We start from the raw sequence: 27,150 nt of genomic DNA, 5'->3' as shown, positions 1-27,150 counted from the left end.
TCCAGATGGACCTTTCACCATGAGAATTACATTACATATATTAACCTGTAAAAATTAAATATATTCCTACTCGAGCAATTTCATTCCAAATACACCTTTATAGAATCATGTAATCAACAGAAACCCTTCTTACTGTCTTTATTGCATTTAAGTAACACATAAAGTCTGCGTTCAGTGTTTATGAATTTATTCTCATCACTTTTGATGATGTGTTGAAAATGTGGCAGACTGGTAACCTCATGTATACTTTGTGGTTAAATCACCAGCCTCTTGTAATATGTGGCTTTCAGTTAGCTTGACCATCCTATAAGAATCAACTAAAATCTTGTTTTTCGTGTAACCCACATGGGATTTTAGAGTTGAAAAAACATATTCGGATGCTGACCCAATTGGACATTCCCGACGCTCAGGACAATGCTCTTTTGTGGCTATTGCTATGGATCTTAATATGCTGGAGCTTTCCTGCCTCATGGAAAAGTGTCTATTCCTGAAGATCACTATCAGGAGTTGACCAGTACCTCTTCATTGTTAAGAGAAGTTCATCACAACCAATGCATCACTTTATCTGGAGGAGGAGGGCTTAAAGAGCATGTACAGAAATCCTCTAGGGTAATCATAGGTTTCTGGGCTTTTACTCCAGCCTTCTCAAGTATTTGGGATGGGCTTCCCAATTTGAAAAATATGAGGGACATTTAGCGTTTTGATAGTCTCCAAAAACAGGTTGTCTTCTTAAGACTGTTTATAACTGGTCTCTTTTTAGTCCTCTTCCCCATCCCTGACTGGCCAGCATGGCAACTAAATTCTGCAAAATAAAACATATTTGCCCTTGTTACAGTTTTCAAACTGTGTGAAATTTATGGCCCCTGTTACAATATCAATTTATAATACATGGGAACCTGCTATCCCTGTATTAAAGGCAGTCCCTAATTTCTTTATTACATGTGACTTGTAATGCACCTAGTCACCTGTAATAAAGAACTGATGGAGCTCCTCAACTGTAACAACATATTAGTTACTTTCTGATGTCACAGTGGCTGCTGTCAGCGTCAGCTGCCAAGGAGAAAGACAAGGCACAGAGCATAATTAAAGCTGCAATTTAAAAAACGAAAGTGGCTTTTCATTCTCCTGTTTTTCTCCAGGAGCAGTAATAAGTAGAAAAGATATTTATGGCAGCATGATTATTTTCCCATGCTTTAGGTAACTATAGGAAATATAGAATCATTCTGCATGTTTCTGCTGACCCCGAGCAACAGTTTATTTTAATCTGACTTGTAATAAATGGATTCGAATGTCTTTTTGCAACAAATAACGAATTGCTTTTTGTGTTTAATTTTGCGAGGTGGAAAATAGAGATTGTTATTAAGTTTCTTAAACTAATTTTAATATTTTCAAAATGCAACCAAGTGTTGGTCATGTAAAGTAAACGGTTCTTATAGATTAGTGTTTAGACATTAGCATGTCAAATATACCAATGCACATCATGACATTAAAGAAGTGCGACTGATAGCACATTCTAATTTTATTATTCATGTTTACAAACATCCTATGTCTTTCACATGAAAGACTGACACACCAAAGATTTAAGTATTTTGTGGGATGGGTATTGTGTGGTCATGTATTATAAAGAATAAAGTATTCTCTGCCATACTTCATCAGGATATTGCAAGTCATCTCAGAGTTCAATTACCTTATAAAGGAACTCTGCCTTTTCCCTTTTTCCTCTATATGGTTATGGATCTCCATGGTGATCTGCAATATACTTGATGTACAGCAAGAGGTACTTTGTGAGGTATATTTTATGATGTACAGACACTGCTTCCACTCCACCCCATTGGTAACCAACGTTGGTTGAAAATAATCACTTAGTTTTATAATGTCCTTTTTACAGAAAGTAATACATTCCCAGCTGTAGGTAAATTTAAGGATATCGGAAAAGAATACGAGTGTACAGTTTCTTCTGGGTCATCTAGAAGCCTTGATTCCTCCAATAAGTAGTAGATAAAACACCTATCGGAAGCATGCAGCCAGGATAATAAAGTCACCTAAAGAGAAACTGACTTTCTCCGGCATCTACTGTTCAGTTGTGCCTCAGAATGATTTTTGTATATTATTATTTTTCTTTAGGTAATGAAGAAGAATCGTTGGGACCCTGCAGATCAGTACAGAAGACCCCCGACTTCTCAACAGGAGGAACCAATCCTAAATCCACTGACTGAGGGCGGTCAAAAATATACAAGAGGTCAAGCAAAAAAGTTTATTCAGTGGTTCAAGAACAACAGGTATTTTACTGCAGAGTATTAAAAGTGTTTTATACTTAGACTGTCGAACAATGTTGTTTGGACATAGTCATACCTCAGCCTACGAGATATCTGGACAGAGAGTTGTGTGGAATAGTAAAATATTGCTCTGCTAGGAGGTGAGTTAAATTCATGAGAGAGTGGTGCAGGTGTTTCCCTCAAGTGACTTAAAGTTAGTGGAGCCAGGGTCGTTTCTCATTTTAGCATCTATTGCTTTTCATCACCATATGGTAATAGGGCAACATTTCTATAGATAACTTATTTTTCATGTGTTTGCATGATAGTCTCTATTTTGTTAATGGAGCACTGTGTTTAGGGAAGGTGTACAGTCGCTAGGAAAGGCTGATTAACATAAACATCGCAGGTCTGGGCGTTCTTAGCTGTTGTTCTGTTAAAGGCAGCTGTAGAATTTGCTAATTCTTTGGACCATACTCTATATATTTGACATTCACATGAAAGTGTTCAAGTAGCACTACTACGGCTAGTTTAAATATCCATAGAATATTGAATAACACTTCGCACATTGATTTTTCTATTCATTGTTTTGAAGTTCGGTTTACCAGTGTGTATCACTGTGTTAAAGAGGAGTCATCAAGCAACCAAATAAAATGTATGTCTCCAGCACTAAGGTCTGAAATTCCCTGAATCCTGCCATGAATGCATCTGTTTAAAGGATGAAAATGCTGACCATATAATTTCTTCTCAGGTCGGAGTTTATCGGTGGGAAAAAAGGGATCCATATTTCCTCTGCACATGACCTTACAAATGGAAGGATTCGATTTCCTCTTGCCCAAGATGAGTCTAAAATAATCGTCATCTGTATTGAAAATAAGGGTGATGAGGAGGTGACGTTCAGGCAGTACAAAGTTCTGCGTAGACTGCGGGTATTTGGCTTTGAAGATGAAAGGAAAGTGTCTGCGAGCAGTCCTCTCATTCTGGCACCAGGTATGAAGCTTTGATAGAAAATTGACAAAATGTATTATTTTATAAAGCAGCTGAAGAAAGGTACCTATGAGCAATATGTAGTCACGTACAGTAGGTCTGATTTGATCTACCTGGGGTTACCATTTGTGTGTGTATATATATCTGGAAAGGACCAGAGTCTAGGATACCACCCCAGGAAGACTCACTTAAAGATTCCAGCTCCACCAGTGTTTATTCTGCTATGCGTTTCACCCACACAGGAGCTTCGTCACAGCCTGATCAAATCATAATGTGCCCAAGCACCCCTTTAAGACAAACTTACTGGATCAATAGACTTAAAAAACATTTCAAAAAGTGCTAGCAGTCCTCGAGTATTTCAGAAGTTTTCAGCTGTGGCCCACATTATGTCTAATTCACATGAGCATCATATTGAGGATATAAAAAAAATATATATTTATATATATTTTCATATTCCACATGAAAGCGATTTTCGTAGGAAGAAATCACACGAGCCCACTCGCTCAGGTTAGCAGTTTATTTATATATATGTTCGAGGCATATGGGCTGCAGATGGTACATTATGAATAGATCGCCATCTGGTGTTGGGCTCGGATGATTGCACTTGTTTTTCTCTTGGAGAGTCTTTTGTATCGTGGTGACTCCTCCTTTGGTTGCTAGTGCGCATGGGCATTGGCTCCATCCTTAGATTGTTTTTTTCCGCCATCGGGTTCGGATGAGGATTGAAACGCTCCAGATCGACTTCGAAAGAAGTGACTTTTCGGCGAGTATTCCCTTTCCAATTCGACGGTATTGTTATCGAACGCGATTTTATTTCCATTCCGATGCATTTCGACTCCAACATCGAAGAAAAACTTTGATCTACGTCGACGAACAGGAGGCCTTTCCCGACGTGGTCAAGCCCGGAGTCCATGGAAAGGACTCCATTTAAGAAATGTCCAACGTGTGGTGCTAAGTTCCCACACAAGGACCTACACGAGGTGTGCAACCTCTGCCTATCGCCTGAACACGAATCCAGGGACTGCGAAGCCTGCGCAGCATTCTCCTCCAAGTCGACGATAAGAAACCGTACAGCTCGAAGACCCGAGGTTTCCAGAATGCAGTCGGAGGCGATCCCGGAGCTGTTCGAAGACCAGCACCTCGATGAAGAAGAGGATCATTAAGATCAGTCGGGGTCGGAAGGGGACGATTCAGATGTCGAGGAACTCGACGTGCAACAAACCGTGAGTGACGACGTCCCCTTACCAAAAAAACGACCCCGTGTGGTAACGACCCCGCCTTCGAGCCCGGTTAAACCGCAGAAGAAAGTTTCCGATGCCCCGCCTTCGGGCCCGGCAACGAAACCGAAACTGAAACCGAAACTCTCGGTCTCCCACCATGTCGGATCCGAGAAGCGGTCGACATAGACTTCGACGCCGAAGCTTCATGCAAGGGAAAACTCGGCATTGAAACATTCCATGTCAAAACCGAAACATGATTCGACGTCGAAGACTCACTCGACACCGAAAAAATCTGAATCGAGCAAACCCTCGGTGCCGAAAACACCGAACATTGACGATCGAAAGCAAAGGCACCTTTCGGAACCAAAAGCTTCGGTACCGACACAGGAGCAGCAAACAGATCCCAAACAAAAGATTTTGTTTATCGATCCACAAACTGGCAAAGTAGTGACGAAGAAAAGGAAGAATGAACAGCTAGAAGACAAACCTCTTCCTTCTAAAAAGAGAACACTGGGGACACATACAACTCCTCCTACTTCTCCTCGACCTAGAGTCACACCCTCTTCTCCTATTCCTCACACTATGCCAAATATTCCTCCACCTTCTACACCAAGACCATCTACACCTCAGTCAGATGTAGACAGTGATACAGGGGAGGGAGAACCTCAGGGGGATGATGACACTATCCCAGATGAGGATGACCCATGGGAAAATTATGACGCAGGGTCAGATGATGACAACGACCCAAAGTTATATCCCTCAAAGCCTTCACCACCTGATGATAACACAGGGTTTGTACAGCTCATTAATAGGGCAGCAAAATATCATAAGGTAGATCTACATACAGAACCTCGGGTCGAGGATTTCCTATTAGAGACACTACCTACTGCACAAAGAACATCAGGTACTCTACCTATGCTGAAGGGTCTTCTCAGTCACACAGCAGACATATTCAAAGACCCAGTGAGGGCTAGGGTGTTAAATCCAAGAATTGATAAAAAATATAAGGCAGCTCCAAAGGATCCAATATTTATCAAAGGGCAGGTACCTCTGGACTCGCTTGTAGTTTCAAACGCTCGCGAACTCATTATCTACAGGAGAGGCCCCTCCGCCTGATAAAGAGTCAAAATTAATAGATACATCAGGCAAAAGAGTAGCATCACAAGCGGCAAATAGCTGGCGTATGGCCAATACACAAGCGCTACTTGCACGTTATGACAGGGCACATTATGATGAGTTAGAAAAACTCATCACACATCTCCCCAAACAACATCAGAAGAGAGCAGATCAGCTAATACAGGAAGGAAAGATAATAACTAACACTTCCATTAAGTGCGCCCTAGACGCGGCAGACACTGCAGCAAGATCCATCAACACCAGTGTCATGCTAAGGAGACATGCATGGCTTAGAGTCTTAGGGTTTAAACAAGAAGTACAAACATCTTTATTGAACCAACCCTTTGATCAGAAGACACATTTTGGCTCAAGCACAGATGAGACTTTAGAAAAGATGAAAGAGGACACAGAAACGGCTAAGTCAATGGGAGCATTACAACAGCCAACACAAAGGGGTTCCTTTCGTAGATCCACCTATAGAGGGGGCTCAAAGTACAGGAACAAGTCAGCAATCCACCTCTTTTACGCCAACGTCACCCAGAGGTAATTCAACAGGTAGTTACAGAGGTAACAACAACAAGGGTAGAGGTCGCGGAAATAATAACAACCGCAACTCCCCAACCCCAAAACAGTGACTTAATACAACTTCCCCCAGACCACATAACACCGGTCGGGGGACGTCTAGCACAGTTCCTACCTGTCTGGGAAAACATCACATCAGACAAGTGGGTGAGACAAATTATCCAACATGGTTATTGCCTAGAACTCACTGCTACCCCACCAAACATCCCCCCCAAACAGCGTCCAATGAGTCAAGACCATCTGACATTGTTAAAGGAAGAAGTACTATCACTACTACAAAAGCATGCCATAGAGAAGGTTCCAAAACATCAACAAGGGACAGGAGTATACTCTCTATACTTCCTAATCCCCAAAAAAGACTGGTCCCTAAGACCAATCTTGGACCTCCGACCTCTCAATGCATACATAAATTCGGAACATTTCCACATGGTCACGCTCCAACAAGTACTTCCTTTACTGAAGAAAGGGGACTTTCTTTCTACACTGGATCTAAAAGACGCTTTCTTTCACATCCCAATTCACAAAGCCCACAGAAAATACCTAAGGTTTGTAGTGGAAGGACAACATTATCAATTCAAAGTCCTTCCGTTCGGTGTCACAACGGCACCAAGAGTGTTCACAAAATGCCTAGCTGTGGTGGCAGCACACCTAAGAAGACAACAAATACATGTCTTCCCTTACTTGGACGATTGGTTAATAAAGGTCAAGTCACAAAATGAATGCCTTCACAACACACAGAAGACCATTCAATTGCTGCACCACCTAGGGTTTACGGTGAACTACAAAAAATCACACCTACAACCAAACAAAATTCAACAATACCTGGGGGCTACTATAGACGCAGAAAGAGCCAAAGCATACCCCAATCCAATCAGGATACAGACAATGGTCAAGTTAATACAAAGATTTCAACCACAACACTCACTACCAGCACAAGTGTTTATACAGCTGTTAGGCATGATGTCCTCCTGCATACTACTAATACCAAATGCCAGACTACAAATGCGTCCACTACAGGAGTGTCTAGCGACACAGTGGAATCGGGCTCCAGGTCAGATTACAGATCTGGTGTTGGTAGACGACCGTACGCATCGCTCTCTGAAGTGGTGGAACACAACAAACATTTCCAAAGGACGGTCGTTCCTAGAACAGATTCCACAAGCGATACTCACAGCGGACACATCGCTCTCAGGATGGGGAGCGCACATGGACAAATACACAGTGCAGGGGAAATGGAGTGTGCAGCAAAAGTAACTGCACATCAGCTACTTGGAACTACTAGCAGTATTTCTAGCACTAAAAGCTTTCCAAATGCAGATAACAAACAAGGCAGTCCTGATCAGAACAGACAACATGACTGCAATGTATTATATTCAAAAACAGGGGGGGACACACTCTCTCCAACTGTCCAGACTAGCACAGGATATTTGGAGATGGGCCATTCCTCAAAAGATCTATCTGTTAGCAGAACACCTACCAGGAGTTCAAAATCCGATAGCAGACATCCTAAGCAGAGAGTCAGAACAAGTACACGAATGAGAGCTGCACAACCAAATACTGCAGCCATTCTTCCAAAGATGGGGACAACCAGAGATAGATCTGTTTGCCACTCATCAGAACGCAAAATGCCAAAACTTCGCATCCAGGTACCCACACCACCGGTCCCAGGGCAATGCACTATGGATAAATTGGTCCAACAAATTTGCTTACGCTTTTCCCCCTCTCCCACTAATTCCGTTAGTGGTTCGGAAACTGCAACAGCACTCAATGACAATGATACTAGTAGCACCCACATGGGCAAGACAGCCGTGGTTCACCACGCTACTACAACTCTCACAGGTGCCACATCAAAAGCTAAGATTATTACCCATACACCTTACACAGAACCATGGAGAAATAATGCACCCTGATCCCAAACAATTGAACCTAGCGATCTGGTTCCTGAGGTCATAGAGTTTGGATACTTAGATTTACCTCCAGAATGTATGGAAATCATTAAACAAGCAAGACGTCCTACCACCAGAGCATGCTATGCAGCAAAATGGAAAAGGTTTGCTGTACACTGTAACAGTAACCACATCAACCCTCTGGACGCATCTACTAAACAGATTATTTGCTATTTACTACACTTGCAGCAATGTAACTTAGCATATATCTCTATCAGAGTTCATCTCGCAGCTATAGCAGCATACCTACAAAACAGGCAACATCTTTCCCTGTTTAAAGTACCATCAATTAAAGCTTTCATGGAAGGACTCAAAAGAGTCATTCCACCAAGACTGCCACCTTCCCCAGTCTGGAATCTCAACATAGTACTTACCAGACTAATGGGACCACCCTTTGAACCTATGCATAGGTGTGAAATACAATTCCTCACATGGAAGCTGGCCTTCCTCATAGCTATCACTTTACTCAGAAGAGTAAGTGAGTTACAAGCGTTTACAATCCAAGAACCATTCATGCAGTTACACCAAAACAAGGTGGTTCTTAGAACAAACCCAAAATTCTTGCCTAAAGTAATTTCAGCATTCCACATCAATAAGTCAGTGGAACTACCGGTCTTCTTTCCAAAACCACAGACGGTAGCGGAAAGGGCCCTACACACATTAGATGTCAGAAGGGCAATATTGTATTATATAGAAAGAACACAAACTTTCAGAAAGACAAAACAGCTATTTGTAGTGTTTTCTCCTACACACAAGGGCAATCCCATCTCTAAAGCAGGCATTGCCAGATGGATTGTACAATGTATACAAATATGCGACTTAAAGGCAAAGAGGACATTAACTGTTCCTCCTAGAGCTCACTCTACACGTAAACTAGGAGCATCTATGGCATTCTTGGGAAACATTCCACTAGATGACATATGCAAAGCAGCTACCTGGGTTACACCGCATACCTTCACAAAGCACTATTGTGTAGATGTGCACACAACACAACAAGCTAGAGTGGGACAAGCTGTACTAGAGACTTTATTTCAGACTGTTGCAACAGACACGGGCGACCACCGCTAGGGAGAGAACTGCTGTATAGTCTATTCATAATGTACCATCTGCAGCCCATATGCCTCGAACAGAATATGCTACTTACCAGTATGCATCCGTTCTTGGCATAGAGGGCTGCAGAGTGGTACATGCCCTCCCAGCCTCCCCGGAAACCTGTGTCTGTTCCAACAATATCTTATTCAGATACACTTACATGGGCATTTCTATCTGTATTCTATCATACTACTCCATCTAACCCTACTATGGCAAAACAGTCTAAGGATGGAGCCGATGCCCATGCACACTAGCAACCAAAGGAGGAGTCACCAAGATACAAAAGACTCTCCAAGAGAAAAACAAGTGCAATCATCCGAGCCCAACACCAGATGGCGATCTATTCATAATGTACCACTCTGCAGCCCTCTATGCCAAGAACAGATGCATACTGGTAAGTAGCATATTCCATATATTATATATATTTAGAAATACATGTATATTGGTACTAAACCCGAATTAGAGATAAACGATGGCCCACTGTACTTAAACTAATGAACACCAAAAAAAGCTGGTTATTTGCACTTTTTCACTAGAAATGTAAAATATTTGCACACATAAGCAATGACTGTTAATTGATTATAATAATTCATGAATTTTTAACATGAAATCTAAGAGTACTGACTTTAAGTACGTGATTTTTTCAATGTTTGTGAACAATAAAGTTAAAAATGATGAAAAAATGTGGATACACCTTTAAAAGGTGGTGTGGGAGGAACGCGGGTCATGTGACCAAGAACAACCAGGGTTGTTCGAAACGCGTTGTCCTCGATCGCTTGCTGTGCCTGAATAAACCATCTGAAAGGACTACAGGCTCGTCTGAATTCTTTTGCTTACCGGAATTCTGCTGATATATATATACGCGAAGATTCGTCAACCGGCAGTAGAGAAAAAATATATATTCTCTACTGCTGGTTGACGAATCTTCGCCAGATTTTCAAAACTGGTGGGGTGCTCCAGTCTGCTCCTATCCTAAGTCTCGGGGTGATTTGTCAAGCAGGGGCAGAGATAAAAGGGGGTCCCAAAACGTGCTTCCCCCATGCCATTTTCCATAGGAACCGTTCATCGCGGCTACAGCCTGCATGGCTGAACGGAATTACACCAACTTAGGCAAAGAGGTAGTCCTTAATTCAGACTCGTGCCTTTTGCTCAAATGGTGTAAATCTGTTCGGTAGTTCCTGAGAAAATCACATGTTCGAGGCATATGGGCTGCAGACTACACACTATTGCATAGATCCCATCTGGTGGTGGGCCTGGATGATTACACTTTGTTGTTGTCTTGGAAGAGTCTGTCTGTTGGATGACGACTCATGTAGACCGTAGTGCGCATGGGCATCGACTCCATCTTCAGATTGTTTTTTTCCACAATTGGGCTCGGATATGTTTATCGTTCGGTCCTGTTACCGATCTCTTTTCGACTTCCAGTCCTACATCATACCATCGGTATCGTCTTCGACAGTAATTCCGGTTACCCGTGTCGAAGAAAGGCTTGCGCTTCTCCATTCCAGCGTTCGTCGGGGCTGTCATGCCCAACTGTGCCATTGGGCCTTTGGCTTATGGAAAGAACACACTTCAAGAAGAGCCCTCAGTGTGGACACAAATTCCCTCACACTGATCTTCATGAGGTTTGCTATCTGTGCTTGTCTCCTGAGCACGAGAGCCGAGACTGTGAGAACTGCGCTTCGTTCCGGTCCAAGAAGAGACCATCAGGGACCGCCGAGCTTGAAGAGTCATGGCGCAGTCATCTTCATCGACACCAGACCTCATCATAGACGAGGCTCCGATCGAGGTAGAGTCCGAAGAACAGCAACAGGACGACATCGTTTCTGAAACAAAGGTCCTCAAACCAAAATTAACCCCGGAACCGAGGCAGCCATCGGTATCAAAACCGGTCGAGCCGAAACCAAGCTCAGCACCGAAAGACATTTCTAAGTCTACCAAAACGAAGACCACTCCGGTTCCTAAAAAAGCCGACCCGAAGCCTGCTTTGACACTGAAACACACTTCGGCGCCGAAGGTCGACGATTCCAAACACACTTCGGGAACAACAATTCCGGATCCAAAAAGCTCAGATCCGAGAAAGAAATAGGATACCAAGACAGGAACCAAAGCCAAAATCCGCTCGAAAGACAAGAGACACTGTCAAACCTAAGCATTTCTGTCCCAAACAGGATAAATCCGCACCCAAAAAGGACTTTTCAGCAGAAGAGCTTTCCCGTCCAGACCCAAAGCAAAAGACTCTTCGTATTAATCCAAAGACTGGACATGTCATTACAGTGCCTGAAAAGAGGAAAATGGACTCTCCCAACCCACCTCCAGTTCCTCTCAAAAAACATGCTGAAACTTCCCCCATAAGAATTCCTTCACCATTAATCGAGATAACAGATATTTCACCTGTACACTCACCATCCAGCACACATAGCCTTTTACCACAGGATGATGATGATGATGATGATGATGATGATGATGATGAAGAAGACAATTACTCAACGGGGTAGAAAGTGAGCATCATATAGAAGACACAGATGACCCAGACAATATTCCTGGGCCATCAGATGATCCCTGGGAGGATTATAATGCACCCGATGCACCAGATATGCCACAAGATGACGCATACCCTTCTAGACCATCTCCCCCAGATGACACTATTGGGTTTACACAGCTCATTCATAGAGCAGCCACTTTTAATGGGGTAGACTTGCATACAGATCCAGTGGAAGAGGACTTCCTTATGGATATACTAGTGTCATTACATAAAACCACAACCACATTACCAATACTTAGTGGAATGGTGAGACTTGCACCAGAGGTATTCAAAGACCCTGTCCGAGCTAGGGTAATTAACCCCAGACTAGAAGAAAAGTATAAAGTGGCTCCAAATGACCCAACATACATCAAAGGTCCGCTGCCATTAAACTCTTTAGTGGTATCAAATGCGAGAAAAAGAGCTAACTCGCAGACAACCGGGGATGCTCCACCCCCTGATAAAGAGTCCAAGCTTTTAGATGCTTCAGGGAAACTCACCATCTCACAAGCTGCTAATGTTTGGAGAATTGCTAACAATCGAGCTTTGTTAGCGAGATATGATCGAGCTCATTATGATGAGTTAGAATCACTCATGCAACATTTGCCTGAGCAATATAAGACCAGGGCTTCTGATTTAATACAAGAAGGCAAGGTTATTACAAATACCTCAATCCGTTGTGCATTAGACACTGCAGACACAGCCTCTAGAGCAATAAATACGGGAGTACTGTTGCATAGACATGCATAGCTATGCATCTCTGGGTTCAAGCCAGAAGTACAGGCTAGTATCTTAAATCAACCCTTTGACCAGCATCATCTCTTTGGTCCAACACTGGATAATGCACTAGAGAAAATGAAAAAAGACACAGATACGGCAAAATCTATTGGAACCTTACAAACTCGGACCCATAGAGCGTCCTTTCATCACTCCTCATATAGGGGTGCCTCTAAGGGTTTCCAAACTGACAACATCACCTCTTCTTATGAAGCACCCACCCAAACCTCGCCCAGTAGAGGGTATTCTAGAGGAGGATATAGAGGTAATAACAATAAGGGCAGAGGCAACAACCGCAATGCCTCTACCCCCAAACAGTGACTTCCCTTCCATCCCCCCAGACCATTCCACTCCTGCCGGGGGGAGATTACAACAGTTCCTACCTGTCTGGAACTCCACCACAGACAGGTGGGTGAGACAAATAGTTCAGCCAGGTTATTGCCGGGAGCTCACTTCCACTCCTCCAACAATACCTCCCAGACAACGTCCCATGTCACAAGAACATCTCACACTCCTAAGACAAGAGGTTGCATCTGTACTGCAAAATAATCCAATAGCACCAGTCCCAAAACACCATCAAAACACAGGAGTTTACTCCCTATACTTTCTCATACCGATCTAAGGCCCCTAAACCTGTACATACAATCCGACCATTTCCATATGCTTACACTACAACAGGTTCTAACGCTGTTAAAACAAGGCGACTTCCTTGCCACATCTCAAGGACGCCTACTTCCACATTCCTATCCATCAATCTCACAGAAAGTACCTACGATTTGTACTAGAAGGTCAACATTATCATTTGAAAGTACTCCCTTTCGGAGTAACTACAGCACCTCGAGTTCACAAAGTGTCTAGCAGTAGTAGCAGCACACTTAAGAAGGGACAATATTCAGGTCTTCCCATACCTATACGACTGGTTAATAAAATCCAAGTCATACCACCAATGTGTTCAGCAACGCATCAGACCATCTGCCTGTTGCCCAAGCTAGGATTATCAGTAAATCAAAAGAAGTCACACCTCCAACCATCCCCATCTCAACAGTATCTAGGTGCCACAATAGATACCTCCAAAGCAATTACATACCCCAATCTAAGAAGGATACAAAGTATGCAAGCTCTTATGCAAAAAATTCCAGCCACAACACTCACTACCAGCTTGAGTGTTCATGCAATTAATAGGAATGATGTAAAAACAACAATGGTCCCTGGCAGGGAAATGAATGATTGAAAGATGAATATAGACTCAGTTCTATATTGATGAAGACATACCCAGCCGGGCATTGGTCTTCCAAGTTTTATATTTTAAATGAGGACATACAAAACAGAATAACACCTTCAACAGTTCACGTACGTGGGGCACAAGCCTGTACCCAACCACGACCGTGCACAGACAGAGACATACACAAAAGGGCTTTTACAAGGCAAAATCAACAATCTCTATAGGGTTCCAGTTTTTGGACGGAGAGATTACTTATAGGTACCATTACAATGTTTCATTTTGTACATTTTCACAGGTATATGGTACACACTGGGTCGACGACGTTTCGGACCCCCTTGTTAAATAATGGGGTCCATCTTCAGGACAAGGAAATGGTTGCCTTTTTAGTTATTAGCCTCTTTAGCCTAAGGGGAGGAAAGGAGGTACATTAATTTTGCTCACATGCATAATGAAGGTGACATTGTGCCGTGGTAGACCCGAGAGCAGAGGACGGCCCGGGACCAGGGTTCGATTCCCGGCGCGGCAGGTTTCTGGACCAGGGTCAGCGGACTCGATAATTCTCTCGCCTCGGTGCCCACTCTGATCAGCGATCACACTCGGCAACTCTGGGCATTAGCTTGCCTCATCTTCACTAACGGCCCCACCAGACCGCCGGGGATGCCTGGTCTCACCCTGGAGATACCCATTAAGGGACCATCTCTCAGGGAAGCCAGGAAGGGTTTCGCAGCGGTCGAAGCGCCTTGGGACCCTACGGGTAAGTAGTGCGCTATATAAATGCCTATACATTACATATACATTACATACATTTCGCTTGTGTCCTGGTGGAGACAGCGAGTGACAGGCATGTGACTAAGTGCAGGCGCACATATTATTGGTGACTGGGTAGGTGCTAAGTGTGACATCAAAATTAAAATAAGGAGCGACGCAGTGATGAAAAAACCAGGTGGTTTGGGGTGCTGAGGTACAAAGATGGCATCATAATGAAAGGTAAAAGAAAGGCGCAGTGGTGTGATACGTGGTATTCATACTATGTACAGAGGACATTATATTCAGATAAAAGAACGGCGCAGTGATATGAAATGTGATCAAAGTTGCAGGGGAGCTCACCAGGGAGGCAGTTAGCAAGTTCAAATAAGAGCGAGCAGGTAAAGGATAAAAACCGGAACAGTAGAATAATCTATTCCGTGTTTTTAGAAATTTCGAAATTTTTCTAAGGGAGAGAGGGAAAGTACAGGGTTTGAGACGAAGGCAGCCTATTAATTACTTTAGGTGGTCATTTAAATGACTGAGAGGCTTACCGGAATTCCAATTCGAGTTCTGGAGGTAAGGGGGCGGGAAAGGATTAATTTCTTGTGTCCACTTGTACCTGTATACAGAGTTAATGTTTTAAGACATGGTACAGGGACTAGGTCATGAGCGCAATTGCGGAGGGAAGCTAGGCTTACCAGTAAATAAGTAAAGGGTTCTTAAGGGTCCAAGGCGGGAAGGAGTAAATATCTCGAGTCCGCTTCAACCTGTATAAAAAGTTGGCGTTTTAAAATGGGGATCTAGATCTAGGTCATTGGCGTATTGTAAGAATAAGAAGTAGGCTTACCAGTGTACATTAATCAGAGTTTCTCGAGGGTGCAGTGGCGGCAGACGAGTAGTGTCTTTGTCCGCTTGTACCTGTATGCAGAAACAGTGTTTTAAACTGGAGTTCTGAGGGAGTTGGTCAGAGGCGCGGTCCTGAAAATCAGGGCTTACCTTTGGAGCAGAGTAATATCGGAAGCGCCGAGTCGCGCTGGGGTCCTGAAACCAGGGGGCCTGTCAGTAATAAGGGTATATATCAAGGGCGCATTCAGGTTGGTTATGTTAAAATAATAAGAAAACGAGCGGGGGAGAGAAATGGGGCTTACCGGATCAGTCGTCAGGCATTGAGCTCCTGGTTCGGCGTCTCACGTGAACACATCAGTTTTATTGTGTTCAGCTATTGGTTGAAGGGGGGCCATAGGCATAGAGGAAGGACCATGTTGGTGGCCATGTGGAGTGAGGAGAGTGAGTGAAGTTTTATCGACAGCCCAAACAGGGAGGGTTGCGGCGCAGTGACATTTGTGAGGCATACCGGTGTGAAATTTACAGAGACATTTTTTGGAACACATTATTAAAAATTAGAGTACATAAATTACTCATAAGAATATATATGAAGGCCACAGTATTTCAAGTCTTTTCTCTTGGGATAAAGGTCAGATTAGTGTAGTCCAGTCCTCCTGTAGGTTAAGACCAGAATTCAGGCTATCTGTCCTTATTATCCATTTCAATTCCTCTTTATTGAGAAGAAGACTCAAATCGCCTCCTCTTGGTGGTAGTGTCACTTGATTAATGATGGTCCAGCGAATATCATTTTCCGTATGTTGTTTGGAAATGAAATGTTCAACCAACGGAGCATTGGGGGTCTTGCAGCGTATTCTGCTCCTGTGCTGGGAAATCCGCAACTTAACCTTTTGTTTGGTTTGACCAACATAAAGGAGGTCACATGGACATAGAATCGCATACACAACATTACAACTATTACAGTTTGTAAAGGTCTTCAAAACATTTTTGGATTCTTTATAAACAAATTCCTTACTTTCAATAGTGTATTCACATACCACACACGTTCCACATTTCGCATGACCTCTGAGGGGTGTTCCAGTCCAATGATCATTGATCGTTCTTTTGAGTGGGGTAGGGGACGGTAATGCAGCCCTCACTAAATGATCTTTGATCTTGTTTTTCCTGAAAGCAAACAATGGACGTTCCCAGTTCAATTGACCTGAGTTTAGAATGTGCCAGTTATGTTTAATGGTTTTAGTGACTTTATTGGACACGCTGGAGAAGGTTGTGACACACACCAGTTTGTTTGAGGTGGGTTTTGGTTTATTCGTCAGGAGGGTCTCACGTGGGCAGTACCAGGCGCGCTTCATAGAATTCTTTATTAGGCGGCGAGGATAACCTCTTTGTCTCAATTTGGTTGCCAGTAAACCAGCTTCAAGAAAATAATTTTCTTTATGGAAGTTGTTCCTTCGCAACCGAAGAAACTGTGAATATGGTAAGCTATCTTTTAGGGCTCTGGGGTGGCAACTATCATAGCTTAAGAGCGTGTTTCTCTCAGTGGGTTTATGATATAAAGAGGTATAGAGTAGGCCATTCTCATGTTGGATAGTCAAATCAAGAAAAGGAATGGAGGTCTTGCTATGAGTCAATGTGAATGTTAGGCCACTGCAATTGTTGTTCAGCCAGTGCATCAGGGCTGGGAAGGCATTGGTGTCACTCCCCCATATCATGAAGACGTCATCTATATAGCGTCTCCATGTTAAGAGCCATACACAAAAAGCCCTTTTGTGTATGTCTCTGTCTGTGCACGGTCGTGGTTGGGTACAGGCTTGTGCCCCACGTACGTGAACTGTTGAAGGTGTTATTCTGTTTTGTATGTCCTCATTTAAAATATAAAACTTGGAAGACCACTGCCCGGCTGGGTATGTCTTCATCAATATAGAACTGACTGAGTCTATATTCATCTTTCAATCATTCATTTCCCTGCCAGGGACCATTGTTGTTTTTACATGATTAACTTCCCCGAGGTCCCTCGCTGATACCAATTGGGGTCCCCTTGTTGTTTAAATAGATTAATAGGAATGATGGCATCTTGCATTTTCATAGTACCATACGCAAGACTACAAATTTTCCCCATACAAGAATATGTGGCAAGTCAGTGGAATCGGGATTAGCAACAAATCACAGATCTGGTGGTGGTAGATGACCGGACATATCTCTCTCTGCAGTGGGCCGGCCGTTCATAGAGCCTGTTCCACAAGTGGTGCTAACCACAGACTCCTCTCTCACAGGATGGGGAGCGCATTTAGAAGAACACACAGTACAGGGTACATGGACATCGCAACAAGTTACTCCACATAAATCCTCTGAAGTTGTTGGCAATTTTTCTAGTTCTAAAATCTTTTCAACGTTACCTTTCAAGCAAGGCTGTACTAGTCCGTACAGACAATATGACGGCCTTGTATTACATCCAAAAACAAGGAGGAACACACTCCCTGCTGGCGCAGAGCATATGGAGGTGGGCCATTCCTCAAACATCTTTCTATTAGCAGAGCATCTACCAAGAGTTCACAATCAAGTTGCAGATCTGTTAAGTCGTCAAAGATAACAGATATACGAGTGGGATCTTCATCCTCAAATTCTTCAACCTTTCTTTCACAAGAGGGGTCAACCAGAGATAGATCTGTTCGCCACACACTGCAGCTGAAAATGCCCAAGCCTCGCTGCCAGATACCCACACCCATTGTCCAAAGGCAATGCGGTATGGATGAGTTGGTCAAACAAATTTGCATTCGCTTTTCCACCTAACCCACTAATTCCGTTAGTGGTACGCAAGCTACAGCAACATTCCCTCACATTGATTCTCATAGCACCAACGTGGGCAAGACAATCGTGGTACACCACACTACTAGAACTTTCAGTAGTACCACACCAAAAATTCAAACTCGCCACATCTACTGACACAGAACCATGGAGAGATCATGCATCCAGACCCAATGCAGCTCAATCTAGCGATTTGGCTTCTGAGGTCTTAGATTTTGGATACCTCAATCTTCGCCCTGATTGCATGCGTGTCATAAAAGAAGCAAGACGCCCCACCACTAGAGCATGCTATGCGGCCAAGTGGAAAAGGTTTGTTGTGTATTGCACAAATAACAAAATTAACCCATTTGATGTTTCCATACAAAACATCATATGCTACCAGCTCCATCTACAAAAATTTAGCATACTCCTCAATCAGGTTACATTTTGCTGCTATAGCAGCATATTTTCAAAACAGACATTTGCCATTGTTTAGAGTACCTGACATCAAAGCGTTTATGGAAGGACTCAAAAGAATAATTCCTCCCAGAATACCACCCTCTCCGGTATGGAATTTAAATATTGTTCTCACTAGGCTTATGGGTCCTCCATTTGAACCTTTACATAAGTGTTGAGTTACAGTTGCTTACATGGAAAGTTGCTTTTTTAGTTGCTATTACCTCACTTACAAGAGTAAGTAAAATCCAAGCATTAACCATTCAAGAACCATTTATACAAATCCATCACAACGAAGTGGTTCTTAAAACAAACCCGAAATTCCTGCCAAAAGTCATTTCTCCATTGCACCTCAACCAATCTATTGAGTTGCCCGTATTCTTTTCTTAACCACAAACAGTTGCAGAAAGAGCTCGACACACATGATGTAAAAAGAGTGCTCCTCTACTACATTGATAGTACAAAACCGTTTTGTAAAGCAAAACTGTTTGTGTACTTTTCTCCTACACACAAAGGCAATCCTATTTCAAAATCAGGTATTGCAAGGTGGATTAAGTGCATTAAAATGGGTTACCAAAAAGCAAAACGCACTCTACCATTTTTTCCCCCTAGGGCTCATTCTACCCATAAATTAGGGGCATCTATGGCATTCCTAGGAAATATACCATTAGATGGTATCTGTAAAGCAGCTACATGGTCTACACTGCATACATTTACAAAACACTACTGTGTAGATATGCAGGCAGAACAAGCTAGTGTGGGCCAGGCTGTACTCAAAACATTATTTCAAACTACTGCAACAGATACGGGTGGTCGCCGCTAAGGGAGGAAACTGCTGTGCAATCGATGCAAGTGTGGTCTGCAGCCCATATGCCTTAAACAGAAAATGCTACTTACCAGTATGCATTTGTTCTTGGCATTTAGGGCTGCAGAACCGCCCACGCCTCCCTGACTACCTAGATCTGTTCCAGTAATATCTTAATTAGATACACAACACATGTACATCCTTCTTAAATGTAAATGTACATGTAATCATACAACTCCATCATTTGCCCAATGGCGAAAACTATCTGAAGATGGAGTCGATGCCCATGCGCACTACGGTCTAATGAGGAGTCATCCAACAGACAAAGACTCTTCCAAGAGAACAACAAAGTGTAATCATCCAGGCCCACCACCAGATGGTGATCAATGCAATAGTGTGTGGTTCTGCAGCCCTACAAGCTAAGAACAGATGCATACTGGTATGTAGCATTTTCCTTAAAAGTACATATATATCTATGGCCGCGCAGGATACGCGCATCCTAAGCGCACCGTGCCGTGCACAAGCTGCATGCTAAATGGCTGTCAACACTCCAAATCAAGAAGTGTTGGCAGCCATCTTGTGCCTCGGTAGAACCAAGACACAAGGAACCTATTAAAAAAAGTGAAAAGGGGGCAGGGTAGAAACACCCGGACACCCAATCAGCAAAATCAGGATGCGCGGATCTTGCCGATCAAAAAAAAAAAAAACTAAGCGCTTCAAAATCCCCGGGGGGGGGGGCAATCGCCCCCCATACTGCCCCGGGGACCGCCACCCCTGGGGCATTAACATAATATAGGCGGGGGGACTCTCGGGCCCCCCCAGCCTTAGGGACCGCCACCCCTGGAGCTTCTTACAATTTGGTGTGGGGCGGCTCTCAGGCCTCCCCACCCCCCCAGCCCCGGGGACCGCCACTCCTGTTGCTTTAAAGAATGAATGGCGGGGGGCGAACGGGGCATTAATTTTGTTTTTAAATAACCGCGGCCCCCTTCCCGAATTCTTTGTTTTAAAAAGAAATTGGGGGCAGGCCCTGGGGGATGGGGTCCCCGGGGCCATTAAATTAGAAACGGAAGGGGGCTACACAGCCCCCTTCTTAAAATCTTTTTCTTTTTTTTTTAAACGGGATTGTGCCGGAGTCCACGCCCCTCCTTGCACTACTCTGCATCCGCGCCCCCTGGCGTGTTTAAAGATGGGGAACGAATTCCCGAGTACTGGGGGTCCCTGGAGGCCAACTAGCCCACCTGGAACCTCCAGTATGCGCCAGGGTGCTGCGTTGCAGAGAGGTGTTCTGAGGCCATGCCCCTTTTTACACCTCTCTGCAATGCAGCTCTGTGGTGCTTACTAGCGGTACCTAGTGGGCTAGTTGGACCCTAGGGACCCTCCGGATTCAAGGGGACTTAATCTCCCAACTTAAAAAGGACAGGGGTGAAGGGAGGGGACGGGCCTGACGTGACGTGTGCAAACACGCCCTGTGGCGCGTTTTAAGTTGGGGAAATAATTTCTCTTCAATCCTGAGGGCCCCTGGGGGCTAACTAGCCCACCAGGTGCTTCCAGTAAGTGCAACTGCGCTGCGTTGCAGAGAGGTGGCCCAGGCCATGCCCCTTTTTACACCTCTCTGCAACGCAGCTCTGTGGTGCTTACTGGAGTTACCTAGTGGGCTACTTGGACCCCAGGGACCCTCAGGATTCAAGGGGACTTAATATCCCAAATTAAAACGGACACAGGGCACATTTACACAGTGGTGAAGGGAGGGGATGGTGTAGGAAAGTGGCTTTATATATACTGGACCAAAGTTAAATCAGTCGAACTACGATTTCCGATTTTACTCACCTCAGTGCTGCATCTTTGAGTCCAGTACTGATCCTGAAAAGTAATTTTAACCGTACTTACCAGTAACTTGAATTTCCTTCCATAGGCTAACATTGACTGGTTTCACTTGGAAATTCTTCTGAATGTGGAGTTTTGTAACTTTAAAATATTCCTCTAAAATCAGCCGAACTACGAATTCCGATTTACTCACCTGTTATCAGGAGAGACCACAGTGCTGCATCTTTTAACCCAGCACTGACCCTGAAAAGTAATTCTAACTGTACTTACCAGTATGGTGTATTTCTTTCCATAGGAATCCATTGTGTGGTTTTCATCACAAAAGTTTGTAAGTGTCGATTTTCACAAACTACAAATATTCCTTAAAAATCGCCTGTATGACTTAAATGCATTCTTTCAACTGTTTACAGGAGATGCACCGGTGCTGGATCCAGGATCCACCACTGAGTAAGAAAAAGTAAAGATAACACCACTGTTCAAGGCATATGATCTGCAGATACTACACTTTGCATTAGATCGCCACCTGGTGTTGGGCTCGGATGATTGCATGTTGTTGTCGTCATGGAAGAAGTCTTTTGTAGTCACGAGATAGGCGACTCTTCCCTTGGACGATAGTGCACATGGGCATCGGCTCCATCCTTAGATTGTTTTTTTCCGCCACTGGGTTCGGATGAACTTTTTCCGCTCCCGCTAGAAATAGACTTTTCAAGTACTTCGAGCACAAAAACGTATTAAAACTTTACCGAACCACTTTCGATAACCACTAATATCCTCTTCAGCTCCATCAGATCGATTCGGGCTGTCGATTCGGGCCGTTGGGCCTATCCACGCCGTGAGGTTTACAACTCATGGAAAGGACGCCATTCAAGAGATGTCCCGAGTGTGGAGCAAAGTTTCCACACAGTGACCACCACAAGGTCTGCAACCTGTGCCTATCGCCAGAACACGACGAATCCAGCTGTACAGCCTGTGCGTCCTTTCGATCCAAGAAAACCATCCGAGATCGGAGGGCCCGTCGACACGACATGCAGAGATCAGCTCCGGAACCGGGGGATATCTTCGACGAGGAGGTTCCACTCGTTCCCGAAGAAGATTCAGATGATCTCCAAATCGTATCAGAGGCAGACGACTCCGATTACTCGATACCATCGGGTCAGCGCGTGAGTACTACTGCCCCTGCACCACACACAGCACCCAGATCGAAGGCAAAGGTCAACACTCTTCCTCCGGGGCCCAGTCGCGACCGAAAAACCACTTCGAAAGCCCTGCCATCGAGCCCGACTCCGAAGAAAGTAACTAAGCCTTCCGGCGGCTCTGTACAGAGCAAGCCACACGTGCCGATCCCACAAGCTCCCTCGGCGCCAAAACCAAAAGAAGTCCCGGCTCCGAAACCGTCTACTTCTAAACACAAAGCTATGTAGCCAGCGTCCGAAGCCGACGAGGCCAGCTTCCACTCCGAAGCCATCGTCTTCGGTACTGAAACCGACAAGGCCTGGTTCTTATGCCTCCAAGCCCTCGAACAAGCCTACAACACCGAAAACCACACCTTCGATGTTGAAAACTATGCCAAAGGACATTCTAACACCTCCTAAGGCTAAAGACAGACCGCAACCTCATCGGGAACCGAGAAAATTGGCGCCTACAAAGGTTTCACAAGGAGAAGATCTTTTCCAACCATATCCTCTGCAAAAGAAGATCTACATTGACCCAAACACAGGTCATGTATCCACTATACCACACAAGAAAAGGAAGGCAGATGCAACACCCACACCTGTAGTACCTGCCAAGAAGAAGGACTCTGCCACAGCTCCTATGCATCCTTCTTCTCCTTTACTTCCTTCTCCTTCCTCTCCTGTTCCTCTTAACAATTCACCACAGATTTCTCCTTAACATTCTCCTCTTTTGTCTTCACCATCTGCTCAAAATGATGAGTATAGTTTAGGGAAGGGGATAGACCCAGATGAGCCCTTCCCATACCCTGTAGATGACAGACTGGGAGTACCCAAACCCACAGGATGTGCCAGACATTCCTGACCCACAGTCACACCCATCAAAACCTTCTCCCCCAGAAGATAACATCGGTTTTGGTCACCTGCTGAACAGAGCTGCCATTTACCATGGGGTCACTATGCATTCTGATGAGGCAGAGGAAGATTGTCTGTTAGACAAATTTGAAAAATCGCAAAGGTCTGTTCAAATTCTTCTCATGATTAAAGGGGTCATCAAACAAAAGTTAGATAAAGTGATACAGATATTCACACAGTTTAATCACTATCCCATAGATTTAGTGAGACACTTTAAATTAGTCACTTCGACAGTCAATCACAGTGCTACTAAATCCTCCATCCACACACTTATACATCACTCAGTCTTCAATGCAGATTGCTATATATATATATAATACTTATTTAAATATCGAACCAAACCACATTCACTGGATGATGTCATCAGTGATGTCACTGACCATGTCATGAATGATGTAATAAGTAACATCATCAGCAGTGGATTGCGGGCGCGAGAGTTAGTACAACTAACTATAACGGAGGGATTTCAATGCTTTCGTACGAGTGAAATGTCCAGCTAACTAGAACACCCCTAAAACCTATGGTTTTTTTTCAGTGAATTTCGAAGGTTTTTTAAATGCTAATTCCTAACTAAACATGTCTGAAACCTATGTTTTTTTCAGTGAATATATATTCCAAAAGCTTTTGAGGTCGCACTCGCCATAGGGAAGAGGTGTGGCGCAGTGGCCAGGTCGACTGACGCCAGGGATCATGGTTCGATCCCTGGCACCGGGGGCAGGGTCTGCCCAGCACCATGTGACTCTGGGCAATAGCTCGCTTCATCTTCCCGACGGCCCCCAGCGCCGGGAGGCCTATGGGTAGCTGTGCGCTTTACAAATACTGTATTTACTTACTTCATTTACTTTACTTACTCCCAGCAAACGTACCTTTGCAGGCATTAATACGCGAAAACTAGCCCGGCATACCAGGAATCCTTTTATCAGTACGCCAACGCATTTCGAGGCTTACAGCCTCTTCTTCCTAGGCAGCTGCTGAAAGCGGGTAAGATTTCCATTGCTTGTACCGGTTTTAAACCGCCCCCAGTGGGCCGTATTCACTGCTGTTATTTATTGGTTCATGCAGGGACTTGTGGTCCTTTTGAATACATTAATTTCCCTCAGTGAGTTCTAAGTCCGTATTTTAATTCATGCAGCATTGTCTCATTTGAAAGCCCTCCAGTGGGCTCCCGATGCCAGGTAGGTTCAATGAATCCATATTTGCTGTGCTCATCCCAACAAACTCAGTGCAGGGTTGCCCAGCCTCTCACTCTTTCAAGTCTGTTTAGAGATGGTGCAACCTCCAAGACAGGGGGCCGTGAAATTAATTGTTTGTCCAAATGCCCAAAAGCTTTTGAGGTCGCGCTCCCAGCAAACGTACCTTTGCAGGCATTAATACACGAAAACGAGCCCGGTAAACCTGGAATCCTTTTATTAGTATGCCATCGCGTTTCGAGGCTTACCACCTCTCTGTACTGTGTACTAAAAGGAAGTACACTGTGAAGAGCGTACTAGATATCCCCAAAGGAAGATAGAGGCAGCAAGAATATCATACTAACTCTTTTTGTGGTAGTGGGGGCGAGCAGTTAGGCTTATCAGAAGACCGTGTTAAGCATTTGTTGTGCTCACAGAGGCAATAAATGAGACCCACTCAAGAATAAACCTGAGACCAATTTTGTATAAAAATAACAAGTTTCTTAATATGTTTTGAGAAGCAAGACTTCTAATCGGAGCTATAGTTTGTACAGTTTTAAAATTCTTCAATAAATTCTGTGTAGACTCTGGTAGTCGGAATAAAAGGCAATGCAGTTCAAAGTATGCAGTACTTTCTGTATCTAGGCACACAACCGTTATTACCGTCAAATATTTACCGTCGCGGCCAGCAGTGGAAGCCCGGTATGCAGTAGCAGTCGTTGGAAAGAGGACCTCGCCAAGGAGTTTCGGAGGACCACACTACCTTCGACGGTCTGAGATCTTCTTTACCGGCTGGGTGAAGGTCTTTGGAGGCCCAGGACTCTGGTACAGCAGGAGTTGCAGTGTACTTTGAGCAGGAGTACCAGAAGTTGTGGGTGCTGGATATCTGAATTTACCCGCTGCGGTTGGGTCGCAGGTGGACTGCAGGGCCGTCCGTTGCTGAGGAGAGGTATTCGTGGCAAAGTTGCTGCTTCTGTCATCTTTGCCTCTAACAGGAGGGTAAGGGCTCGCAGGAGAGGGGCTGTTTCCAGCGTCTATCGATGTGCTGAAAGGATCCTGGGAGGTAATGGAGGCATGCTGCGAAGGTTCTTTTACAGTGGTGAGTCTCGTTGACACAAGTGCCGATCCTCAACCACTGTGGCTCTTGAATAACGGTTGCCGGGGACTAGGCACTTGGCAATTTGCAGAAGGCTGGAGGGCTCTGGGGTTTTGCGGAGGCCTCACAGCTGTCAGGAAGGACAGCAGGTTGCAGAGATAGATTCTTGAGCAGTGGTGGGTGTTTGCTCCAGTTTCTTCTGCGTCGGATCTCCGTTCTTGAACCAAAGCAGTCATCTTCTTTCGTCTTCTTGTGTCGGTCGAATCAGAAGTCCGGTTTGTTTGGAGCCACCTAAATACTAGATTTACAGTCATTACAGGGGAGTGACCGGTAGGGACACAGAAAAATGTGCTTCACTTATATCACTTGAGAGGTGTAGTTGGCGAAGGTGGGGGGGGACCCTTCTGTTCTCACTTAGATTTTTTTCCCATCTGTTCTTCTGCAAAAAGTGGAGGTTTGAACTGGGGGTTAACATCTCCTGCTAGCAGCGGAGGCTGGGGTCACATTACAAAGGCGGCAAGGTCTGTCAAGCTACCCTCTTAAGCACTGTGTTCATCGTGGGGTAGGAGGTCTGGCCCCTCTGCCCAGGATAGGCTTTGTTTCTGGCCTCGGAGAGCAGGGGCTCTCAACCTAGAGGTTTAAAATCATGTCTAGTGCCTAAAGCCATTCAGAAACGACATCAGAGTTTATAGGTTTTCATGGTGCGACTCGGAGGTGGCCCTTGAGTACATGTTTAATAAATGCAACACTGGCATCTTTGTGGGTTTATTAGGGGGAGGAGTTTGGTACCAAACACTTCTTGGTTCAGTGAAGCCATCATGGTGCTGAGGAACTCGAGCTGTCTTGTTTCCAGCCCATGTACTCCATGGCTTCCCTGTCACTTACAATATTAAGAATAGACTTAAATGTTGTAAGACCATATTTGCTCATGCAGATATGCCTATACCTGTGATATAGTGCACCCTTACTTAGGGATTGTATGGCCTGCTAGAGAGTTGACTTACTTACACCTTAGGTAGTTCTAATTTGTCATGGTACACAGGCAGCGTACCATGTCGACTTTGTCGAATTGTCTGCACCAAGGCATGCTGACTGCTGTGGCCTTTAACATGGCTCTGGTGAGGGGTCCCTAGTCCCTGGTGAGTTGTCCCTAGGGGACCCTCGTCAGACCCCATGCCCTAGGTAAGTACTATTTACTAGTGACTTACAGGGGGGGGTCTGAAGTAGCCAATTGTGACAGGTTTTAGGCAAAGAACACTGGTAGTTGGAACCTGGACAGTAGGGTGTCGGTACACTTACAGTCAAAGTTGCATTAAAAGCCCAGTAAAAAGTGTGTGTGGGGGGGGGGGCGGCTGCAAAAAAAAAACACTTTCCCACATATATCATGAGTGAATTTATGCCACGCCGCAAGCTCTATCTTACTGTAAGTGCCTCTTGCTGGTTTCGAAAGGATCTAAAAGTACATGTATATTAACTCCTCCTCATAGGTTATTCCTGCTCAAATGTAAAGAATTGTTTCCGACCGACCGTCCGCACCCTCGGGTAGAATTCCGTCTTGACGGTCGGTCGGATTTCTATAAGACAGCCTATATCTGACCTTAATTATTAAAGGGCCGAGGAGAAC

The 27,150-nt window shown here is 44.4% G+C and overlaps 1 protein-coding gene across 1 annotated transcript in view; it reads left to right on the top strand.

Annotated features, from left to right (window-relative positions):
• MOV10 (Mov10 RNA helicase) overlaps window positions 1-27,150 on the top strand; it is a 360,143-nt gene that overhangs the window by 60,041 nt on the left and 272,952 nt on the right. Inside the window, exons 3-4 of the mRNA XM_086923342.1 lie at window positions 2,125-2,279; window positions 3,004-3,242. Of these exons, the coding sequence (XP_086779468.1) occupies window positions 2,125-2,279; window positions 3,004-3,242 (394 nt within the window). The remainder of the gene's footprint in view (window positions 1-2,124; window positions 2,280-3,003; window positions 3,243-27,150) is intronic.

The sequence above is a fragment of the Lissotriton vulgaris genome, chromosome 5, assembly GCF_964263255.1.
Source record: "Lissotriton vulgaris chromosome 5, aLisVul1.2, whole genome shotgun sequence".
NCBI classification, from domain to species: domain Eukaryota; kingdom Metazoa; phylum Chordata; class Amphibia; order Caudata; family Salamandridae; genus Lissotriton; species Lissotriton vulgaris.
Note: the sequence above shows the minus strand (reverse complement) of the source record. Positions and strands in the feature narration are given on the sequence as shown.